The 25675-nt window shown below is 44.7% G+C and overlaps 1 protein-coding gene across 1 annotated transcript in view; it reads right to left on the bottom strand.

Annotated features, from left to right (window-relative positions):
• The window catches only part of PPIF (peptidylprolyl isomerase F), a 172830-nt gene extending 157717 nt beyond the window's left edge, over nucleotides 1–15113 (bottom strand). Inside the window, exons 1-6 of the mRNA XM_080400935.1 lie at nucleotides 14887–15113; nucleotides 12166–12196; nucleotides 11177–11265; nucleotides 8870–8966; nucleotides 7970–8045; nucleotides 830–7523 (exon numbers count right to left, since the gene is read on the bottom strand). Of these exons, the coding sequence (XP_080257061.1) occupies nucleotides 7388–7523; nucleotides 7970–8045; nucleotides 8870–8966; nucleotides 11177–11265; nucleotides 12166–12196; nucleotides 14887–15075 (618 nt within the window). The 5' untranslated portion in view covers nucleotides 15076–15113 and the 3' untranslated portion in view covers nucleotides 830–7387. The remainder of the gene's footprint in view (nucleotides 1–829; nucleotides 7524–7969; nucleotides 8046–8869; nucleotides 8967–11176; nucleotides 11266–12165; nucleotides 12197–14886) is intronic.
• Between the last annotated feature and the right edge of the window lie 10562 nt (nucleotides 15114–25675).

Below are 25675 nucleotides of genomic sequence, written 5' to 3'. Positions count from 1 at the left end.
GTGCACTGTTTAGTACTAATGCAAAATTTATTGCTCCAGCAAAACCTAAACACTAGCAGCTGCTGCCTCCTCCTCACACTCCTCTGCATCTCTGAGGACCACCTTGTGTCAGCTGTGCCAATGGTGGGGTCAAAGCAGCAAGTCCTCCAAGAGCCACACGAGCCCGGCCCAGGGCTCCTCCTTGGGGCCAGGGTCCCAGCAGAGGCTGGCGTTGCAGCTGCCACATATCACCAACAGATCACCTTTGGCTCGGCTGTGACAGCGGTTGTTATTAGAGAGACACCAGCGACACGAAAGTCTCTCTGGAGGAAACTGCAGCCAGCCAGGGATGAGGTAGGAGTGGAGAGGAAGAGAGTGAGCAGGAAAACCACAAGACACTTTGCCTGCTAAAAATGATTTCCACCTAGTAATTTTAGCAGCTGTTGTGTTCTTCTGCCTACCTTCCTGGATGAATTTTAAGTAGGAGGTGAGTGAAAATGAGAACAGTGACAGAGTTTTCCCCCCCCCCAAACCTCTGTATCTGCACATTTTTAACTTCTCCCTGACCCCATCTTAAAGACACAGTCAGTTATTTTCCCCAGTTACCTGGGTTTGTCCTGGCTGGTAAAAAGAACCGGTAATTCACACCAACATTTCTGAAGGGTGGTTAAAAATAGTGATCCATTGCAGGAGGATGGAGCTGCACCACCATCCCCAGGCCAGCTCTGCACCCCTGCCCCACATGGCCAGACCTGCCCACCTCACAAATCTAGGTCTGGGATATGGATGGGAAAAGGAATGCAGCTTCCTAATAAATGATAAATGCCATGAAGCCATTGCTCCTACCCACCTGGTGAGGGATGGTTTCTCTCTGGCATGTGCCAGGGTGGACCTCAGCAATGCCCTGCCTCTGCATGGAGGTGGCCCTCAGGAACAGCAGCATGGGGTGGTGGTTGTGCCTCTCTCCTTATCCTAGACCCACTCACTCACAGCTGCAGCAGCCATGCTTGGGGAGGATGGGGGGAGGACAACTGTAGGAGTCCTCTGAGCCCTGCGGTTAAGCAGGTGCTCTGTTGAAACACACACATGTTGAAGCACTCACAGCCAGGGCTGCTGTTCAGTTGGAGATACACTGCTGAAATTTACACACAAGCTATAACCTGTATTTTAATCCTCAAAGATATATATGCATAGTGAGCGTGGGCTAACATCAAGCAAAGTGCATGGCATGCTATTAAACAGGTGAAGAATTATCCCCTCAGTGGTGTCAGGTAGACCATAGCAGCAGTTTTAGAGCTTGAAGTCTGGTTGCCTGCTCATTTATGTTGCTCTTTTCTGGGGCCTTTGTGACCTGAATGTTTTGCTGAATTCCTTAGGGATGGTGACATGTGCTGCCAATAAAGTTTTCCTCCATTCTTCTCAAACTTCATCAATCCAAATGATGACTGACTTTTAGGGTTTTGTTCACTTATCCAGCTAGTAAATAATAAGCAATTTGGAGTCAGCATTAACCTGTGACACTGTTGCGCTAAACTCAATTCAAAACCACCAGCAACATTTTATTTCCAGGTATGTCCCAGGACATCACCTTCACCACTGACAGAACAGGCAGCATGTACTGACAGCCTTCTGCAGCAAGGCCCCTCAAAAACTTCTCCATTTAGGCACAGCTATCTGAAGTCAAACTTGTCTCCATTCAGATCCCCCGTAACAGAACCACCTCCCTCTTGTGCCACCGTGAGCTTTCCTGCCTCACACAATTGCCTCCAAGTCCCTTCTGCCATTTATAGTTCACAGTGGAAGTCCTGCTGCATCCCAGCTTTTATAGTCACACCTTTGCCAGTCCCTGACACTCTTGGCCTCAGCTCTGACAAAAGAAAAACACACCTCTTTGCTCCTCTTTACCTCCCGAAGCAGTGAGTCACCTGTTTCCCCAGGTGCAGCCTTTCTGTCCTACTGTTCCAAGCCCATGTCACCAACCACACCAAGGCATGATGGGTGACCGCACACAGGAGCCTAAGCCCCTTCTCTTGGAGGTTTTGGGGAGAAGAAAAAAACACTGCTAACGTCTGTCTGCTGTCACCTGCCTGGATACTGCTGGGAAAGCAGTTTAACTTACACAAAGCAAACTGTACGCAGTTCCCTCCCATAAGGATGGAAACTATGTATACTGTGGAGCAAGGCAGGGGTTCGGCCAGACTGCGGCATGGCACAGCTCTGACGTGGGGCTCCCAGGCTTCAACCAGTGTAAGGGAAAAAGACGTTACATGGGAGAGGTACCTGTGCTTTCACGGTGCTGGGGTTTTTTTCTCATTACCATCTAGAAGTTCATCCACGGCTAATGTAGAACGTAGGCTCTGGGCAGCTGCAGCACCCCATGCAGCATCCCCTGGCAGATGTAGGGACCACATGGAGGCAGGGGAGCACGGAGAAGGCATATCCAGAGCTGTACTGAAAAAATCAGAGCGCTGAGAACTGGAGGAGGAACATCAAGGCTCAAGACGATAGTTGCCAAAGGTCAGTTTTCAGCTGGACAATGCAACAAATTGAGGTTTTGGGCCGTGAAGATTTGGGGCCAAAATTCACCTGTCATCAGCTGGTTCATACAATGTCTTTAGTCAGAGCCAATATAAAAATCTGCAGGTCAAGATTTACAAGTTTTTCACTTGAAGGTCAATGTCTTTTTAGCTGGGTTACTTCTAAATTGGGTGGAAAGCATCTGTGCAAACACAAATTCTCAGCTAGCAGCAGGACATCCAGATTGTCCTTGGAATGTCACGTAAAATGATTTGTACTCTAAGTAATTCACTTCTTTGAGGTTCTGATTGTTGATATATTGCTACCAGCAGAGTATACAGCATTACAAAAGAGAACAACATTTTGTACCTCAAGTGTCTTGACTTCAAAGCATTTAAACTTTATAAACAAAGACACATACCCCCAGTCTAGCACCAAAAGAAAGCAATTTATGTAAGCAGAAAGTCTGGAACAAATAATTAAAACATGAGACTAAACAAAAACAGTTGTGAGTTTGTTGAAACAACTTTGAAATATAAACGCTTTTTTTTTTTTCCCCTTTTTCTGTGTATATTTATTTGTGCTTTACCTAAGGGTGCCCTCTGAGCATGTTATTTCTTACTTGTGTTGCATTTGGAAGTCCGTCAGCAGCAGCCACGGCAGAGCTGGCCCTGCAGGCCCTTCTGCCGCCGGCCGTGCCTCAGCCCTGCGCCAGCCTCTCTCCCAGCATGCAAACTTTTATTCTAAACATCCAGGTTTATTGCTAAACATGAGCAGCAGCACACCCGCCATGCCTCAGCTCACCTCAAAACCACAGCTCCAGAGCTAACACCTTCCTTTCTCTTCTGGGGCCTGTTAGAGCTGTGCGGCATTTCTGATCGGTGCTCCCCCCAAGAACTGTTTCAGATGTATACATATATATATATACACACACGTTCCAGATATATACTCCATTTTAACATCTTCCGTCACACCTCTGTAAGCCACAGACCGTGGCAATGTGTGGTTGGGGTTGGGAAAAGCATTATTAATTTGCCTTCTCACCCCTCATCCTGCAGGAGCTGAAGCGTTCCCTCAAGCGACGGCAGGGTTTGCACCCCGCTGCAGCTTCTGCTACTGCAGGAGTAATTAAACACAGCCCACCTCATTTCAGCGTAGAGGTCCGTTACGAACACGGTTTAATCGACCTGTTTCTCACCTGGATTCAGCGGGGCTTAGCGATCTCCGCCCCTTCTCTAGGGGGACTGCGGGCCGCTACGGACTTCGCTGAGGTGACAGCCGTGCGCGATCGCGCGGCGCCATCTCGTGGGGAGCGGGCCGGCGCGCGAAAGGGCTGGAACTGCCCCGGAGGGCCTGAGCGGGCCCCGCTCGTCACCGGGGCTCAGCCCCCCCGGACAGGTACCAGCTAACACACTGCGGGGGAAAAATCATCTCCGCGCTGGTCATTTGGTGGGAAGATCTATTTCTTCCAACGGAAAAAGCCAAGATTTGCTGTAACCCTCCAGGCAGGGCCTGCCCGGCCCCTCAGCGCACCTCAGCCAAGCGCCGGCCTCACAACAAATCGCCAAATCGTACTGTACTTCAGCTTGTGTGGCAGCCATCTTTCACATTCTTAATATAGACATGAATAACTTTAGTTACTCTGATTCACTCAGCTGCTTTAAGCTGAACTGCATTCTGAATTGCTTTAGGACCAATGCTTTCTACCAGCAGAAGACAAGGAAGGCACATGCATCTAACCTACACCTAAATGTATTTAAAAAGTAATTTGGGGCACTTGAGTATCCTGCAGGTGAGGCAGTTTAACTTTAGAAGACCTTTTCTGTACATAACTGAACTGTGAGGCTGAGCTTATTGTAACCACTTTGCCCTCAAGAGGTGCCAAACCCCAGAGTACGGAAGTCACAAACACCATCATCTGGAAGCTGACAAAACCATCAAGCAAGGCTGCTAAAGGAGAACCCGCTTCTCCTAGAAGCCATTTGTGATACAAGAGGGCTAACAGCAGAGCGATGGGCACTTAGGATCCTGTAGAAAATAAGATCCCAGCAGAGATTTATTAGCAAAGGCCGATTTCTGTGTATATACCCATGAACTTCAGTCCTGACTTTGGGTTGCGCACAGAAATGGACAAGCTACCCAAGACTGACAGGCACAGGACCAGAGGGCTAAGGACAGCTATTCCATGTGCTGAGGTCCTGCAGCCCCCTGCTGTCGTGTCCTGTGCTGCCACAACCAGCTCTTAAAATTATCTAAGGGTGTACTTTGTACAAGCTTTAGTCGTGTGTTTTCAGCATAGAACTCTTTTGCAATGCTGCAGGGTGCAAGACAAACTGATACGGAGCTCTGTGCCTTTTCAAATAAAGGGAAGGGGGCAAGCTGTGTGTGTGAAAAAGAAAAAACAGTAACAAAACCCCATAAAAATCCATTTTGAGGCAGATGCTTTACAGAAGAAAGCTTGAAGAGACTGACCTGTTCAGTTTGTCAAAACATTAAGACTTATGCTACACTGTTCTAAATATGCAGGTAGCAAAGACTTTCTTCCGGCAGAGAAAAATATGCAGAGGACTGGCACCTGGAAAGCAAAGCCAGCCCCATCATGACACTGCAACCAGTGTTACTAACTGCAGTGATTCTGCATGTCTTAATACTATATTCTAGTCAAGACTGCAAGCCTTGATGGAAAATTTAGGCTTTTACATTTCAGAAGTCAGGGCATAAATAAGCCTGCAAAAGCCACAGCCATATATTAAAGAAGAAAAAAAAAAACCCACAGCCAACATTAGAATAAGCAAAATATTATTACTTACCTTAAAGCTTAACACACCATTCTGAGAAAATGGAGTGGCTTGTGGCAAAGCATCTTCCACTGGGCTTCCCAGCCTGCAAATGCTTCTGACACACAGGAAGATGCTACATTCTTAATGTCATCTCTGATCACACAGCAATGAAATACCTTTTCCTCACTTCCAGCCAAAATTTTGAACTACTGATTTTTCAAAACGGAATTCAGAATTTCAAAAAAACACCTAGTAAATTTACATCTTACCCATTATCTCTGCAAACTGATGGAACAAACCAGATGAGAACAGTTTCAAAACCTCAATTGCTATCCACATCCATATTCTGGATTTGCTAGCGACAGGCAAAGTATAGCACCATTACCCTGTTTCTTGCTGGCTGTCTCTGAAGAACAGCATGGATTGCGAATACCACTAGATCAGACCCATCGCAAAGTAGACAGAATAGAATAGCCCAAGTAAACACAACAGCTTTCAGCTCCTCACACTTCTGCTTTCAAGAAAGGAACAGACTATTTTTGTGTGGCAGAACTATTTAATTATTTTTTCATATACAAATTAAGAAAACACAAAAAAACTCCCTCATTATTGTATCAAACTGAAATCAGCCAAAGCAGCACAAATTAATATTTCAAATATTACAAAAAAAGATGAAGCAGCTATAGTGGAAAGAATAAAAAGCTTTTCAATTCCATTTTCTGCAAAATTACACTCTGAATACTACCTTGTACACATAGGAGTGCAGCCCTCAGTAGAAAAAAATCCAGTGCAAAATAGTTTTAAACCCATGTATTATCAGAACGCAGTGGAAGCAAATTCACATTTGAAGAGAGCCATTACATCTTATTTTGCTCTTCGGTAACAAGATTATTGCACAAAAAACAGTCAAGTGATTTTTCCCACAAGCATTAATACTTTACAGCCTTAGTGATTCTAAGTCAGGTTGTGAGGTTCCAGCATGTTACTGCTCAAGCACACCACATCAAACATACCAGTTTATACAAATGAAATGTGTTTGTCTGATCAGCTGAATTCTTTCCTTTTGTGTATCAACCCCAACCATGATTTTGCTGCACCAATTAGGTATTGTGATTCCACGGTAACCAATTTTGACTTCTGAACCAAAACATCACAATCCAGGTAATATGCACGGTAGGCTGACTTCACAGGACCAAAAAAAAAAAACCCCAAAAACAAAAAGCAATGAAACCTATTTCTCACTCAAGTAAGCTTGCTACACTGATTATATTCTCAAGGTGCAAAACCAGGCTTATCTATTGAGAACTGTGCCATATTCCTCACAGAACCAGATCTCCGAGCAGACACACTTCAAGTGAGTTCACAGTTGCATAATAAAAAAGTCCCAAGCTCTTTTGGCTAATTTGTGGTCTTATTGCCCTGGTACAGCTAAACCTAAAGTAATCTGCTTAACCCAGAAGTCAAATTACTCCATTGAAGCAACTAAGGTAGAGCTCAGTTTTAAACAGTGGTCTGAGACAACAAAAAAAATGATTAAAACAGCATTAAATTAAAAAAACCCCAACCACCACACATTCATTCTATTGCATAGATTTAAATTGAGACACAGAAAGATGAGGTCTGAGAATCTTGTTGCAGACAGCCTTGAAAGCCCTAGTTATGGTGTATTTTCTCAGAACAATGAGATGAACAAGAGACTAGGCATTTATTAGCACCAAAGGAAACATGGTATTTCTCAATTTATATCTAACCATCAATTACAGAATATTTAGTTGTCAACTCTACCACCGACTCTAACATCTGAAACATCCAAATACTAAGAACCACATTCAACACTGCAGTCAGACATGCTCAGGGTGACCGTATGGCTTCTTTAAAAAGACAATGGGACTACCAAATCAGTGTGACTACCAAGGTAGCTCAGTTAAAACATACTTCAGTTATTGCTTTATGCTTTTAATCAGTATTATTCAATAGAAGTATAAAAGTTGGACAAAGTTAAATAGAAAATACAGTTCTATAGGTGCTACTCATGGGATCAGAAATGTTTGGGCAATTTTAGGATTAATTTTTCACAGCATCAAAGTAGTCATGAACGGTGGGGCAAAAGGCTATGACAGCTGGCCACAGTCAGTAATGACAATCTTTTTGGAGGGCTTTCCACTCTTGGAACCAAAGCTCTCAATTTTTTTCACGACATCCATTCCTTCCTTTACATGCCCAAAAACAACGTGTTTTCCATCTAGCCTGTAAAACAAATAACAGTTATTTATAAAAAACAAATAGTTTCACTTCAAACAACAATGAAGACTAAACCAAACCAAGGTCAGTGAGGGGATGTTAGCAGATCTTCATAGCTCTCATCAGTTGATCAACTCTGGCAAAGGCACAACTGCTCTACAAGTGACATAAAATACTTTTAGCTCTAGACCTAAGAAGCTATTCTGAGGGATAGCAGCCTTGCTATACTGACAGCCCTTCCTCCCACAAGCACCACAGAATGATTTTTTTTTTCTCTACTGCGAGCCAAGTAATTTAGAAATCAAAAGACCCCAAACAAACAACACACCCCCCACCCAAACTAAATCAAGTACCCAACAAACCATCAACACACAAAAACGCCTTAAGAACCCCCCAACCCTCCAGATCCAGGCATCACTTTATCAGGTTGATATGCTGGGCTGAGAACCCACCATTCAGTTTTTGCAGTGCAAATGAAGAACTGAGATCCGTTTGTATTGGGTCCTGCATTGGCCATTGAGAGAACACCTGGAACAACAGCAGCAGCAGCTTATTAGATTGGTGTAACAAGCATGCAATAGAGAAGACAATTTTCCTCTGCACGTTTAAAGATGGACAGACAGAAGATGTGACAGTCTCCAATTGTCCCCAAATGATTTTTAACACTTCTTGTCTTTGACTACCCCCTCCAGCCCAGCTCTTTTCTTTCCACAGCAAGAACATTAGCAACATAATTAGTTGTACGTGTCCTGAACATGATTAACATCAGCTAACCTCTACTGTGATTCAACAGCAGCAGTAGTTTCCTGTGATGAGGAAGTAACAAGCCAGAAAAAAAAAAAAAAAAAACCCACACAAAAAAACCAAGACTACAGAATTCAATCAGATGTTCTTATGTATGGCTTTGCCTTTTTCTGGATTTAATCTGAGCTCAAAAGGACATGCCTATGTAACCTAGCAAATAAATCCCACATAGCTTTCACTTCTGCAATAATCATCTAAGTAAAAACTGAAGTCTATGACTTACAAAAGAGGAAAATAAAAGCAGTAATTTCATCTTTGCGGAATTTGTAAGCAAAATACAAGAACTCCATCCCTTATTTTGCACGGTCCCTTTTATAGTAAGGACACGAATGGCAATGTCACCTGCTACAGGCTTACTTGTATTAGTACAGCAGTCTACACAAATAAGCACATGCCAGGGACAACACCTTGTTAAACTTCCTTGGTATTTCTGTAACTACCAGGTGCCCCATGCATCCAAAACCCTTTATTTTTTAAAAGTACCTCTTCATAATCAATGCTTCATTAAAGGTTAGTCATCATAAGTGAGAAAGAATATGTTTATTTACCAGGTCCTATGTGCTTAAGCGTGAAATTTTCATCTGGAAATCTGCTGCCGTAAATGGATTTTCCACCAGTTCCATTATGATTTGTGAAGTCACCACCCTGAAACAGAAATGGCTATTAACTTCCCCTTGCACAAAAATTATTTCACATCAGAAGCCATGCTATTGATAATACACTCACTCGCTCTAATTTAAAAGTAATAATAAAATCAGCAAATTTTCTTCAGGTTAAGAACATGTATGGCAACATGAGGATTTAAAACCATGTAACGAGATGAAGATATGACCAAGCTAAAAGTACATTTCTGCTCTAAATACTGCTGATATCCCCCAGCTGAAATCCAAAACTCCAGCAACGACCTTTCTGTGTTACCAGCCTTGCTCCCAAATGTGATGCAACAAACGGCAGTTATTTTAAGAAACACCTCAAAGGCCTCAAAACAAAATCACTCAAATTCATTATCATAGGCAAGACCTCAGAACTTCACACACACCCCACACACATACCCCCCCCCCCGGCTGGCTTGCTTGCTTTCTTCCAACAGGTATAAACACTCGTCTGGATCTCCATTATTACTATTTGCTATTCCTAGGTTTTATTGTTTAAGTCTTACACCTGAGCTATTTTACATTTTCCTCAGCTACGTGCTGCTCAATGGGATAGATGTGACCTTCTGTCTTAGGTTAGACACACAAAACCCAACAGACAAAAAAACCCAGCCACCACGACTCGCAAAGGTGGCTACTCAACACTGTCTTAAGCAATCTGCTATCTCTTCTCCCAGAAGCAACACCACCCATGCCAGCAAAGAAGTCACACCTAACCAGTATTTCACATGATGGTTCATCTTCCCATTTGCACCTTGACTAATCTGTTCTGGGTGGTGTTACAGCTACTCCTACGCAGTTCCAAAAGTATGCTCCGCATGCTGCGTGCCACATGGAAGCATCTGAATTGCCAGGTCCTGGGCCTGATGACCTTCAATTAGGCTATACCAATTGCCTGAATCATATTAACACCCCATCTCAACAAGTAGAAAGGCCTCTGTTTCACTTAAAAATACTTGAAACCTCTGACAGTATCGCACTTCAGTAATGACTTCCAAGTAACTCCTGAATAACGATTCATCATCTCATCATACCACAGAGTCAACCACCCAGTATCCTCATTTCAGATCCATCTGCGTGGACAAAATAAGGAGGCAAGGAGAACAAGACTTAAGCAGAACCAAGTAGGATTTATGGTTTTCTTATATTTCTGACCCCAGCAAGATTTCTAAACTTTGTCCCTTTGTCAGTATCACAAAAAAATAGTTTGCATTTCAAAGGCAAGAAAAAACATCCCTTACAATACACTTGTCCCCTTTTTTTCTTAGTAATAGATCATAACATTAAGGTCTCTTTTTCTGACAGCTGTATTTTTCGCTTAAAATAAACAAACAAGGGGGATGGGACCATCACAGTCATCAATTAATAAAACGAGCATGCTTACTGTAACTTTCAACTCAAATTTTTTACAGAGCCATTCTACAAGGCATTGTTGAAATATAGGTCCTTTTAAGGGAAGAGAGGACCACCAGGAATCATACAATCTGGTGCACTACAGCAGCTGAAATCCTGCTCATCTGCCAGGCGCAGCAGGGACAAAAAAAAAAAAAAAAGCTTTCAAAAAGCCTTTTTCCATTTTTTTTGTGGTTGCTGCTGTTTGAGAAAAAATTGCTAATGTGCATGAACTTTAATTCTGAATTTTGAAAGGTCAAAACAAAATCCATTTCAGCTGTGTCAACCCATAAACTGACCACAACCAACCCTCTTAGGTCCCTTCCCCCCCCTTCATATTAGGGAGATGTTCAGAAAAAAATAATTATTTTGTTTTAAACACACATTCTCTATTGTGAACAGATTATTCTACTAGGAATAAAGAATGGACATGTTGTTTTCTTAGCTCACTTAGAACACAAGGTTGATTGTCATTCTCCCAACTGCTTCTCCCAAGCAAGTGACATTTTGCCAAATACATCCCACGCTAAAGTACACTGTTATACAAAAGCAGAAAGCCTTAAGCCAGGTTTTTCAAGAGAGTCTACACATAATTTACATTTAGTTGCACAAAAGTTGCGCTGAGCAACAGCCATAGCAAAAAGACCAGAAATGCAAGTAACACTGTCACTTCTTCATTCTGTAGTTAGGAAAGGTGAGAAGCAGAGCCACTTAAATTGTTACTACAAGTCTAACTGGTTCTAAAAATATATAACTAACATACAGACAAAATTAATAGCAAAAAACCAAGAAAACATCAGCACACATTACCTGGCACATAAACGAAGGAATCACTCTGTGAAAAGTGGATCCTTTATACCCAAATCCTTTTTCACCAGTACAAAGAGCTCTAAAGTTTTCTGTGAAAACAAAGTGTAAATTATTATGTTCCCATATATGATACATAATATAATCAAACACAACTAGATAAACTTCGGATGTAGTTAATACACTGCAAAAGTTTTATAGTAGCCTTAAGGTCTTACTGATCTGTTAGTTGTTTCCATCCCTTAAAAAAAAACCCTGTTATAAAGCTAAAGAAACAAAGCTTGTTTAGCCTCAGAACAGGGTACAAAACAATCCTCTTCCATCTCACCTCCCTTTGATGTTACTGTTTTATCTTACCTGCAACCCACCCACCTCCACAAACCCACCACTCACGAGTCAAAGGTTTCATTTTCTGACTTTTGAGCCTTTGCTGTCAATAGCAATTGCGAAGATGATGCTTTTTGGTTTTTTTTTTTTTCTTATTTTTAGGATATTAATCTACTGGGAACTGAAAAAAAAAGTACAAGTTCTTCAGAACGTTAAATAAGCAAATGAGAAAGGAAGCATGTGATAAAACACAAAAACTGTGCACCATGAGTGCACTGCTCAGCTAGAGACTAGGATAACCCCCCCCCCCCCAACCTACATGCTCTTTAGAAACTCTAACAGACACCATTCCTTTGCTTTACCTTTTCCCATTTGCTTTGGGACTCAATTTCAATGCCAACTGATGTGTTTTTAAACATTTTTAGTCACCACTGATAACCTAACACATGGACTGTACTGTCTTGGAGCAAATTACAAAACAAAATTATTTGGAACAACAACAAATTGTAACTCCTCACTAGCGCTGTTCTGACAAAGTCTTCTCTATTTAACAAATGAAGATAGAACACAAAATTTCCAAAAGGAGAAAGAGTATTATTGTTCCTGCAAATTACAATCTAAACCTTAAATATTTCAAGTGTGAAATTCTGGAGATGCTGCCTTACCTGCTGTCTTTGGAACCACATCAGCTTTCAGCTGTTAAAGAAAAAATAAACAAAAAGATTAGCAAGTCAGCTTTTTCATATGTACGTACAAAAGCTTCTACATGGGAGGCTGGTACAACTGAACCCTCTTCCCAGGAGGGTGAGCTACCTGAAATCACAAGCCACCCAAAATTCCAAGAACACAGAATCACAGGAGGGTCAGGGCTGGAAGGGACCTCTGGAGATCACCCAGCCCACCCCCCTGCCAAAGCAGGCTCACCTGGAGCAGGCTGCACAGGGTGGTGTCCAGGCGGGTTTGAGTGTCTCCAGAGGAGACCCCACAGCCTCTCTGGGCAGCCTGTTCCAGGGCTCCGTCACCCTCAGGGGAAAGAAGTTCTTCCCCATATTCAGAAGGAACCGCCTGTGGTGCAGCCTGTGCCCGTCGCCCTCGTCCCGTCGCTGGGCACCGCTGAAAAGAGCCCGGCCCGTCCTCCTGACACTGGCCCTTCAGGTATTTGTCGACATCGAGAAGATCCCCCCTCAGCCTTCTCCTCTCCAGGCTAAACAGGCCCAGCTCCCTCAGCCTTTCCTCCCCAGGGAGATGCTCCAGCCCCCTCAGCATCTTCGCAGCCTCCGCTGGACCCTCCCCAGCAGTTCCCAGTCTCTCCTGAACTGGGGAGCCCAGCACCGGAGCCAGCGCTCCAGCTGTGGATCACCTCCCTGGGCCTGCTGGCCCCGCTGCCCCTAATGCCCCCAGGGCACCATTGGCCTCCTCGGCCACCAGGGCACACTGCTGGCTCCTGGAACACCTTAAGACTTTCCAAGCATTTGGCTAGTAATAAAAAACATTCCCTCAGCGCAACTTTTGAACAGTTAATGAAGAGCCACTTGAGCAGTGTCTAATGATTTAATTAATCAACACAATAATTTAGCAATAATTAAGAATAGTTATGATGAACCCCAAGGATCAAAGCCAGTTTGGATACAACCAGAGAAATCAAAGCCTCTCCAGCACAGAGCCATCTCTTGAAATCTACAGAAAAGGCAAAAGAAAAAGAAGAGCAGAAACTGTGTATCAAAATCAACCCATGATGTTACATACACATTTGTTACCAACAAAAATTGCTGATTTTTATTAGTCTGCATCTTTTTACTAATCTTAAAAACATAGAGTACTATAATTCCCGGGAAAACATGACATAGAAGCAGTCATACCAGGTCAGACCAAAGTTTTATCTAGTCACACATCCTGACAGCGGCTAGCAACAGACACCTAGAAACAGTACGGCCACGCCAAGAACTTAATGTTCCTTCCCCAGGATACTCTCCTCAAATACCTGGAATTTGCAGCTTAATATAACCACAACTTAGCCAAAGATTCAAGGTGATGCTGCAATGCATTCAGATTTTCTGTAAATTGGGCATATTAAAAATCTTTAACATGGAAATGAAATGCTGCCACAAGAAATAAAGCAACGTTAATGCTATTTTTTATAATACCATCTAGCTATTTACTGTATCTCACTGATGAACAGGAAACTTAGGTAGCAATATTTTTACCTATGACTCCGTCAAACGTTACCTCCTAAGAACACGTGAGCTGGTAGTGTCCAATTAATTTATAAGCTGACACTTCCCATGAAGATAAGTGAAACAGGCTCTAGCCTCAAGGAAAACCCATTTAGAAAGAACCCTTACAAGTGCATTTTAAAAATGTATCAATACAGACCCAACATGGGTGCTGGAGGTGGGAGTTTACTGAACTCCCTCAGCAGGGAGCATTTGGAAGAGCATCCTTCCCTCTCCAAGGCGCAGTCCTGGCCCACAGCCTCATCCCATACACAACGCATCTACCCAGAGGCAGGTGCCCAGCCCCAAGGACACCTGGTATACCGCAATTAGTCTGGGCGCTTATCGCGCTTTTTGTGAGAGCAGACAGAGCACGCTGCCGTGCTCCTGCCCAGGCCTTCCTCGAACGGCGGAGTATTTCAGAGAGCGAGTGTTTGAGGCTAGAGCCGGCTGCCAGCTGGCGGCTGAGCTGGCTGCCCGTTCCAGCGAAGCTGCCCACACCTTTCACGTGAAGCAGGGAGGCTGTACCTCTGAAAACCAAGAATCAAACAGTGAGCTCCCGAGGGGGGAACAAACCCGAGGAAAAAGCAGAAGGAAGCAGGAGGAGCGCCTGAAGACCGCTGCGGGCACGCTGCCCCAGTTGCTGCTGGCACCGCGCTTGGCCCCCGGGCCAGCCCTGCGCCAAGGCAGGGACTTTATTCTCGATGGGTATTTCAGCTCCTGTACCACGGTTCAAGGTGCGCTGCCATGCGGCTCCCCGGCACCGCACGGCCCAGCCGCGCCCGCAGGGGCCGCCCCCAGCACCCCCGCCGCGTCCCGCGGGACCGGCTTCAGTCGGGCTGCGGGCCCGGCCCCGCGCCCCGCTCCGGCCCTCCCGCCACCCGCCTCGCCGCCCTTGGAGCGCGGCCGGCAGCGGCGCGGGCAGCCCGGCGAAGGATCCCCCGGGCCCCTGGCACGGCCACGCCGGGGCGGCTGTGCCTTCCCCGCGGCCACAGGAGCCGGCGCCGGCCACCGCGCCAGCCACCCCCGCCCCCGCCGCGGGCCTGCCCTGACCTTGCCGCTCACCGGCCGCCATGCCCGGGTGCCCCGCCGCCCTAGGCTTCCCCGGTCACGGTGCCCGGTGTCCCGGCGAGCCGTCGGCAACCCCAGCGCTAGGCCCAAGCGCCCCCCTACCTCCAGCACGACGCGTCCCAACGGCTGGTTGTCGGCGCCCACGTCCAAGTACACCACCGGGTTCGGCGGGCCGGCGCTGGCCCCACTGCAAGCGCGGGCACCGGCCGCCCACAGGCAGGCGAGCGCCGGCGGCGGCAGCAGGTCCCCGGGCGGGCGCAGCAGGCGGCGGGCGGCGCTGAGCACCAGCATCCTGCGCGGCCGGCTCCCGCGCACGGGCACACGCGCCCGCCGCCGCCTTTTTATTGGCTCCGCCGCGGCGCCACAGCGCCCACTGGCGGCGGCGGCCGGCCCGCGGGGCAAAATGGCGGCGGGGCCGAGCAGGCCGCGGCGGCTGCGCTTGGCGGCTGCCGTGCGACCCGGGGCGCGGCGGGACGGCGCCCGGCTCCGGCGGGCGGGCGGGAGCGGAGCTGGGCCCCGGCAGCGGCCCGCGCTGCCCGCACCGCGCCTGAGCGGGGCCTGCGCCACCCCCGCGCTGCCCGCCGTTTCTCAGCGGCTTTTAGGGGCTGTTGGCTTCGGGTTGGGTGCGGGTCGGTGGGTCGGTTGGGTGGTTTTTCCGCGTTTCCTCACAGCCCCTTAACCCCAGGGATCAGTAGTGCCGGGAAGGGTCTACAATGTGATAATTCCACCCGTCGCCTTCGGGCTTGCCCCGCAGGCCGCAGGGCAGCGCCACGGCAGGAATGGCGGGGCGGCCGCCATCGCGTGTGGGAGCGCGGAGGAACGGGGGTCACGGGGGCCACGGGGCAGCTGCACGGCATGGCTCACCGCCGCACCCGGAGCCCTGTCACTAGCGCCTGCCGAAACGGCCTGGGCCACCCCAGCACCCACCTGCGGTGTCACCCTGGCATCGCGGACCCTCCGGAGCGCCCACCGTGTCGCTTCAGAGCCTGACCTCGGCCTCCCAAGGCAGCCTGCCTGAGGGGTTACAGAAGGCAGCAGCAGCAGTCCAGGTTAAATGGTTAAGGGAAATATTGTTCGTGTTTTATATCACAATATTTGTCATTTTAGTTTCCCAACCTAGTAACTCAGATCAAAATACACAGTACATATTTTAGTCATATTTAGATATTACTCTGAAATACTCTCCAGCTGTCATCCTGATTCTGTGCGTAAGGACCTTCAAAACTTTTTCGAATTCTTAATGCCACAAAGTGTCTTTGGTTTGGTGCTGGTCTGTGAGGTCAAAGGAAGTTCTTCCATCAGCAGTACCAGCAGCATGACAACTCCTCATAAACCAGTATACGTAGTCTCTAAAAACCTAGGCCTGTCGGGATATTTTACCACTGGCAAATAGTTTATTTCATCCAGATAATTAATAGTGCATTTCCACGCTGCTGGGTGAACCCCAGCCTACCACCACTGTATCAGCACTTCTTCAACCAGCAGTCACATCCAATATGCAAGCCCACTGGTATCACAGACCAATTCTTTTTCACTGAAAACAAACAGGAAAAGATGCTCTGGTCTCCACGACAAGCTCGTGCAAGTGTGCTACACCTACAGAGTTCTGCCCCAGTGTACCTGAAGCAAAGGACACCCAGGACGCCCGATGCTTTTCATTTATGATAAACCTTGCAGTTAAAAGGACACAGCTAGACCACTGAGTCTCTGCAAAATGAGCTCTGCACAGACATGACGTTCTGTCTGCTTCCTGTGATCTTTCAGCTTTCCAGATGGAAACAGGATTTCTATTACATTTCTAAAAAGGATGCGTGGTTTTATACAGATCACTTTAAGGCAGTAAATCACCAAATAGCATTTATTTACAGTACTGCAGCCTCCCCTTGTTAAAAATTCTAGCCCTTCAATGTGGGAAAATAACTCCTAAAGCGATCCTTAAAAAAAAAAAAAGACAGACAGACAACCAAGGGTGATTCTAGTAGTTATCCACCTGTAATTTTCACGTTCCTTTTATTGTAAGTTAAGTTATTCTAATTAAGGTTAGAGCAACACAACCATGTAATAGAGTATATAACAGAATCACACAAAGAGCCCCTACGCCAGGAATTGTAGTCCTTGCAATTCCACCTTTTCTTTGTTGTCAAGTTGCAAAAAGTGACTTCATCAGTGACATTCACTGAATCTTCAGAAAGATGTCAATCAAGGCACTGCTCTGACCACAAAGTTCAGGGCAGAACTACAACGTACAATTTCAGACAGAAATCCTAGATGAACCATTTTTCAGGCACATGCTCCAGAGATACGCATACTTCATGTCCATATAGCAAGTGAAGAATTTTGAGAGCAATTCAACACCAGCTGGTGGTACCGTAGGGATGACTATAGCACGTACCATGCTTTGCAACTACACAACCGCAGTAAGCTACGCCAAAGGGTCCATCTTGTCCAGAATCCTGTCTCAAAGGAAGAGTGAAAACAGGAGAGGAGTGTGTTGTAAGTCAGTATGTTTTCAACCTCCTACTGCTTGCACTTTAGAGAACTTCCTGAGTCGGATGTGACTTTGGCACGTAGTAATCCTTTTTTTTTTTCTCTCTTTCCCCTGTGTATTTATTCACTCATTGGTCCTGTCTTAACTCTCAGCATCAGCAGCTTCCTTGGCAATGAACTGGAAGCTACCCTTCCAGAGGCCTGCTGCCCAGCGCATCAGGAATCTGTTCTTAATATTGCTCCCATTAGCTTCATCTAACGTGCCCTACCTCTTATACTGGAGGAGACAAATAGATTGGTATCCATCTGTGTCGTACCGTGCATGATTTTAGACCTACATCTTTTCTCCTCTCAGTCATTTCCTTTCAAGACTGAAAAGTCACAGCCAACTTTAATATTATTTTTAAGAAAGCTGTTCCATGTCTTTGGGTTCATCTTTATTGCCCTTCTTCGAGCTCTTTCCACTCTTATGGATTTTTTGAGATGAGGGGATCTTTGCACAGTATCCAAGATAGGGGTGAACAATGACTTTATACACACAGTGCCACGCTAGTGCTATCTATTCCTTTACTAACAAACTAAAGGTGATTTTTTTTTTTTTTAATACTAGCTAAATCAGCACGCATTTCCTTGTTACCTTGTCATAGCCTCTCAGCTTCAAGTCAATTTTTGGGAAATGATAACTTCACTTAAACTAATCATCAATTAGCCACTAGAAGCCCAAACCAAAATTAGCACTTGGGTGTTAAGTGCTGTGCATACCTGTAACAACAGACTGTTCTGGCCCTGAAGGATTTATTATTTGATAAATGGGACAAAAGGTGAGAAGAAGAAAGTACCATCTTATTTCACGCTTGGGAAGCATCAGCAGAACAGCTTCAAACTGTTTTGCTAAGAGTTCACAGATGTCTTTGGTAGAGCAAACAATGCATTTTCCTCATTTGTAGGCCTTGTCGAGAAGGCAAAACAACTCGCTTTCTTTCACAGCGGTGATTTTTTGTATTTGGGAATATGGACTGAGTTATCATCTCTGGGTTTATGCAGTAAAGCTACTAAATCACTTCTTATGGTCTAATGCAGAGTCATTAGAACTCATGCAGACAGTATGACTAGGAACTTGTGAGTTACAGAGGTCACTTTCCAAGAAGGACAGAAAAAATGCTCCAAAACCTCTCAAAGACCACCCTAGATCACTACCAAACAAGGCTTAGAGCTAGCTCGGCAAACTGAAATTATTTTAGAGAAGCTCTGAATGCACCTGTTTGAAGATACATTCATCGTTGAAATTCTGCAACATCCAGCTAGGAGATAAGTACATTTGGCTGGAAAACGAGCGCTCCTGGCATCCCTGCACTATCCAAGATAGGCAACGGAATGTGGCGGCGCAGACAAGAGTCAGACAGATGCTTCAGCAGAGCCGCTGGGGAGATGGGTACCCGCTCCACAGATTTCATTGCTTGCTCTCCCTTCCCACAATCTCAGAAGACAACACAGAAGTTACACACTGATAAACAGGGAGGACCCTTTCGAAAAAATTTTCCAAATAGGTATTTTTAGAAACACACCTATTAAAGGACCCTTCTTATGTCCTAGCAGAGAAACTCCTGCATAGGAAAAAGATGTTTAAATGATACAGTAACTGTATTTCACATTGATACATCGCTTACAACTCGAAAGTCTAAATAGGACTACGAAGTAACTGAGTAAGTATTACCACCATTGTGCCAAAACAGACAGGAAATAGCAGCAGCAGTTAAATGACTCTTCTAAAGAAACAGAAGGAATAAATGCTTGAAACATGACCTAAATTGGGTCATTTGCATCAACTGGATTTTGATTTCCAGGGGCTTGGAATGATGTTACTTCCCAGCAGATAGACACGGCCCTGGTAACAAGGTGATAAGCATTCCTGATCCTAAGAGTGTCTAATCACGTTCCTACTTGTTTGTGACACAGGAATGTAGGTTAATTGTATTACTCAGTCTTGGATTGCTGCTGCTGAATGGATCTTGGCAGCGGTGGCAAGATCACATTCTGCAACCTGCCAACTGCAAGACTGCAACCACATGCAACTCATCTTTGTCTGTGGCGCACTTTGATGTGCTCTTCATGGGGCTGTATGCTTAGACCAGGCAAATAAAAACTCAAATGCAGGCAGCAGCAAGCTACTATGAGATGGAATTCACACACACATCACTTGGTAACTGTGACACTGGGGATTCCCATGGTATTATTTTTAAGACCCCTCACACGTCTGGGACCTAGTTTTCTCAAGGACCGCTGCTAGGTCATACAGGGACTCAGCTTGATTTTTAGTGGGGAGAGCAGGAATTTGCAGTGGGCACTGCTGCCCTCCACCTGCGAGCCTGGATGTGCTGCACTTAAAAACATTTTTTTCTTCAAGGTTTTGGCTAAGCTAGAAGATGAGCTGAGAGCTGGAAAGGATTTTTTTGATACGCATTTATTTATGAATGGGAACTAGAGTGGGGGAGATGGTGAAAGACCTTTCCATTATACCAAGTGACTGAAGTGTGAAATCAAATCATACAAGAGCTCAAAGGGCATAGAGTAGCCACACAGGTACATTTACAGATAAAAAGAAAAAATCGTAATGAATATTTCCCCTGGTCAAAGTTTTCTCTTACAACTTGTAGTAACCCAGTTCATGTGAACCTTCTCTCCAGCACACACTGTACATAAAGGAGGAGTTTCCCCCACATGACTTCATACTAATTACCGACAAATAGTCATACAAGAAAAATCCCAATCCACTCACGCTCTTTGCAGCCATGATTAGCATTTTCATTTCAGAAGTTCTGAGTGACACTGCTTGCTCGGAATTCATTACTCAATCTCCCTGCATAATGTATAGAAACTCACTGGCAGATTACACAGCTCCTTTACGCAGCGCCCAGGGCACCCTGCAGCTGCCTGCAGCTTCCCAGAAGATTGTCTATACACCACTACTCCCGGTCCATTGAACATCTATGGATAGACCACAGCAGCCTGGGGAGGCACGTAGGACGTTGTAAATGCATGTTTTTAGGCTACAAGAAAAATGCAGCCAGTGGACTCACAGAGCTCCAGGAGGTCTAGACGGGTGGCTTGGCTGTGGGTGGGTGGGGAGACGCTTTGTGTGTTTATGAAACAGTATTACAATACACCAAAAGTTACAGAAGCCCTTCTATCTTTTAAAACACAGAAATTTCAATTATAACAGGACTTGAAACTTACAGGGAAATTTCAGTTTATTTACCTGTGAAGTACCACCTCTGGTCTGAGGAACAAGTAGTAAGGTAATAGTATCAGACATACTTCTAGAACGGGTTAGTCATGCTACTTCATCTTATATGAGTAAGATGAGTGGTGGAGCTTGGCACAATCTTACTGAAAATGGAATTGCCTAGAAATTACTCATCAGAGGAGACTCTTAGCAGCTCCTTCCCGAGGAGTGGGACACGGCACCGCATTGCCTCCCCGCCCCCCCCCATACCCAGAGGCTGCCGCAGTGCCCACCTGCGTGGAAACCTACATCTGTTCTCTCACCACTGCTGGCTCCTGCCCTGCCTTGTCCTTCCTCTCGCTGTGTGACCCCCCTGACCAGGTCCCACTTCTGTGAGATAACCCATACGTAACTGAGAACACCAAAACCAGAGGACTACTGACACTTCCTGTAATCGCTGCCAAGAACACTAGAAATGCAGCCAGGTGAAAGAAAGGGGAAGAACATCACACATTTAGTATTTCAAGACCAACAGGGTGGTAGCACGGCATTCTAAGTCAAGGCACGTTTTAAATTTAATTTTACTTGCAACTCAAGTGGGAAATGGTTGCCATGTTCACAGAGGCAACCGTGTGGGACGCACGGTCCCATGCAGCACGTCACCAGCAGCACCCCAGATTCCCAACTATATGTTTTTCACTCTCCATCCCTGATACAGTACTTGATTTTTGTGAATTGCTTTCTCAGGGGTCTTTGGTGCAGTTTGGTCCCTTTTCTGATCTTGATCTTTTCCCCTCACCAATATTTAGCAGCTTTCTAAAAAAATGTCATGTCTTCATGACCTTTCTTCTCTACGTTGTTTCTCAAGAGCTCTGCTTTAATCAGCTGCCTGGTAAAACCTTGGGTTTTCCTTGAATTTGTCTTCTGTGTAAATATGATGGCATGTTGAGGTAACAGCTGCCTTCGTACCTTGTACAAGGTGAATTAACCTGTCTGCACTAAACTAATTCTAACAATAATTGCAGTTTCAAGACATGTTTTCCAGTTGTATAACTTCACAACAGGTGTTGAAAGCGAACAATGGTCAGACAGCATCAGTCTGAACAAGAATCACCCAGAAATTAAAAGCTTCACAGATATAACAAGACTAAAAAAATTGCACAGTTTTTTCTAACAAAGAATTCTACTGGAACCAACCTCACAGTACAGAACCTCTCAGTTCCTTTCTGCTTCTTTTGCAATTCCACCACAGAAAGGGTTGCCTACCATCAGCACATACCAGCGTTACCGCACTAGCTAGCACGGAGCGTTATGACACACTTAGATGACATAATTCCATGTGACAATCACCTGAATACACAATGTCCCACCAAATGCGCTAACAAGTTGTCAGGTGCAAATTAACATGTGTTGCATTTACGACTGAAGAACCTAATTTTTGGATAATGAAACGTTTGGTGAAATACTTAAAAGCTCAGGGTAAGAACTTCTATTACCATTCAGAGGAGTCAGGAGTCTAGGTTTCCTTAACTTCTGATTCTGTCTCAGCATTGCTCCTGCACATTTTCCCACCGGTTTGATAATGGCAATATGAAAGTAATGCTTCTTCCCAGAGCCACCGTTCATAATTCAGAAAGGAAAAGTGCTAGCCAAATAAGATTTCTTGTGAAGCAACATATTCTGCATAACTTTATGAAGCGGATATTTTCACCAGTCGCTGACTAGGACAGCTAATCAAATGGGTACGTGGGCTAAGTCCAAACTTCACGGATCCTGCATGTCTTAAAAATGTACAAAATGTACATGCTCAGAAACACAGAAGCAATGAACAAGGAAAAAATGAGCATCAATTATAAATTTGAAATATAAGAATAGTTGGTGAAAATCTGAATGAATTTAAATATGAATGAAAATAAGACTTCAACTCCAGCATCCCATTAAATAACTGTGGGGTATTACAATAGTTTTTGAAAACCAACCAACCAAAACAAAATAAATAAAAGAATACATCCCTAACAACAGTCTGAATGCTTCTAAAAATATTTCGCTACTTCTAGTCTTTGACTAGTTAAAACTTAATAAAATTAAAACCCTGTCTCCATGTTCACAGTAATCGATGTGTTGGTACATGAACAAAGTGACAAACGAAACTAAATGTTCCAGAACAGTTCAATAAAATCCAAAAAAACCAACATCGTGAAACAACTGCGGACAGACAGGAAAGTGTAGATTGTAAGACTCAATTAAAAATGTGATTGGTCAAAACTCTGACCCAGGGGAAAAACAGAACTGGTAATCCCATAACTCTCAGAATGTCGAATAAAGCCAAAAACGCATAGAGAAGCCAGTGTATTTGAAAGCAGCAGATACAAGTGTTTCTAGGGAAGCTAACGTCCCCGTGTGTAACTGGATCTGTCAAAAAATACAAGTGAGGTCAGTAACTGGAAAGATGCTGAGCAAACCAAGCAGACATCTTCAATACACGGGGAAAAGCTTCATCTCGTGTAGCCCACACACTTAGAAAAGAGAAGCTTTTCAACAGAAGGATAGACTTAAACAGCAGAAAACCAATTATTACAATTTAAGCAAGGAGTTCCTGGAAATGCAGTTGAACTACGTAGCAAACAAACCAGTAAGTCCACCTGTACCATGCTGTACGCTAACGCCCGTGGGAGTCATGAAGCAGTTGCTGTCTGCTTGCTTCATAAATGAAACTGCATAACTAATTAGGTTCCTCCTGGACTATTTTTACATTCCCCTGGAAAATTCTGTAGACTGATAGAGACAAGATACCTCAGCAGGAGATTTCAGAGGTCTGTCTGATGCAATACATATCCTGTGCTCCTTTTAGAGAGAACAAACGTGACTCGTGCACTGACACAATGACAGACGTTAGGAGTAATATCCTACGTGGGAGTCAGTGGGATTTCAGTCACACAGAAAGTGGAAAACTGTAATAAGGTGACATACTGGTAATGATTCAAAATGCAAAAAAAGAAAGGTAAGCATTCATGACTGGAGGTTCACAATACAGGAGGATTTGTACAGACTTGGAATTTAAGCAGTTAAGAGGGAAGTGGCCTCTGGTTAAATATACATACAAATAAAAGACTAGGTACCAAAATGTAAAAATACATCAATTAGTTTTAAAGGGAAACAGAGAAGGATAACAAACAAGAGCATCATATATAGCATATCAGGTGAGAATAGTACAACTGTTTTATATGCTGTCTAGCTTACTTCTTCAAAGGAAAGCAAACAGCTCTGTTCACACACAGCAGTCCCATCCCTGTTGTCTAAGCAGCAAAAGAAATGGGGTCCTTCTTCCATGGTTCTAATTGGTTTTCAGTCTCTTGCTCCTGTAAAAGGCATGGCGAAGTGCATGGCAACACAATACGAAGTGCACAACCAAAATAATGTGATTCAGAGATCCATACCGATTAGGTAAAGAAAAAAGTAAGGAAATGCGGAGTATTCTGAAGTTGTTCACCAACTGATAAGCACACTGATAAGCAGAGAAATCACAGAGAAATACTTATGTAGGTGGCTGCCTGGAAGCACGTGCAAAATGCATGATGCAGAGTGCTCAACACACAGAACACGCTGGCGGAACGTGGGATGGGAGACAGCAGCATCAACTGAACACACACGTCATACCTGCCCTGGGGTCCGGAGGTGACAACTGGGAGAAACTCCACTTTCAGAACCGTCGTAGCTTCCTGAGACTTTGGAGTAAGGTTGAAAAATATACAGCGCTTAAGGACATCACGCGGGCTCTTCATACTGTTCTTCATCCGTACAGTGCTGAAGCAGGTTTGCACACAGTGTCTCGCTGACACTTCTTGGGAGCTTCCGGGAAAACAGAACACCAGAAACAAAATATTCATTAATTATTGGCTGGAATGAATAAATATTTCTTGTTTCACTAGAGTGCCCTGTAACTCAGTTTTATTACGTTGTCCTAAAAGCCCATTGTAACGGGTAGTGCCAGCAAGGAAGGCAGAAGCTGACAATCAGAAACAAACAATTTTTTTCAATTTTAGAGAAAATAGATTTCTAGGCTAGATCTGTGTCTATCTATCTATCTAAATACCTGTGTATATAATTGTGCGCATCTCCATCAACAAGGATTTGTGTCTTTGTGGAGCTGTGGAGTAACTGCTGTATCTCAATTACATATTTGTATAGGTTACTCGTATTCTGAGACGGTTACGTTGTCCCTATGTATCTGAATGCATTTCAAAGGTGGGTTTAGACTATACCACAAACGCCATATACAGAGAGATACTCACTAAGTGTCCGTTAAGTTCTCAGCTGCAAAGTGACTGGCACCAGTGGCCGTGGCTAAGGAGGGGTGTAGAACTCTGCCGGGACAGGACCTGTGCACGCCACGGCTGGTGGAATACACACAGGGTGAATCATCTTGTGTCGCGATTCAGACTGCTTACACTTAAACCAGGCAGAGAAATCAAGCAGATTTTGTAACTCAAAGGCTGCGTTTTGAAACCAAGTCCTTCAACTTTAAGATGGGGTTGTATTAAAAAAAAGTCATCTTCCAAGGTCACGAAAGTCCCTTTAGTGACAGGCTCCAACTGAAAGAAGAGTATCAAACTCGTGATTAGTTAAAACAAAGACAAAGCCAACCGCCTACCGTGTGGGATGTTTAATCCCTCCACACATGCCAACCCCAGAGACAAGCCCTCCTTTCCTGTTACTCACATCATGCAAAGATTCCATTTTCAAGTAATTACGACTTGTTTAGGTGACAGGCAGCGCCCTGCCTACGGAACTGCAAGTCACCAACACCTTGTTCGCCAGGGATGCTGCTCCATGCGATCCCAGCCTACCCGCAAACTTGCATTCGTAATCTTTTATTCTCACACCTTTTCCTTCCTGCAGCAAGTCCTGCTCCTCAAAAAGGTACATCCTGCACAACTGACCGCCACGGTAACACAAAGCAGAGAGGGCAAAGGGGGAAGTTGGTCGTTTCAAAAAGAAACTCAGAATTTACAAAGCAGCTGCCAATTAGCCAGACCTTAATTTTGCAAATTTATTTAGGAAAAAAAAAAATTAACATGAGCAAATGAGAATACTTCAGTGTTACAACAGAGTATATAAATGTCTAGCAATAGTCAAATAATTTGATCTTTAAATACAAAATAACCACATGAACACCTAATA

Source organism: Falco punctatus (genome assembly GCF_963210335.1).
Source record: "Falco punctatus genome assembly, chromosome: 9".
Classification (NCBI taxonomy): domain Eukaryota; kingdom Metazoa; phylum Chordata; class Aves; order Falconiformes; family Falconidae; genus Falco; species Falco punctatus.
Note: the sequence above shows the minus strand (reverse complement) of the source record. Positions and strands in the feature narration are given on the sequence as shown.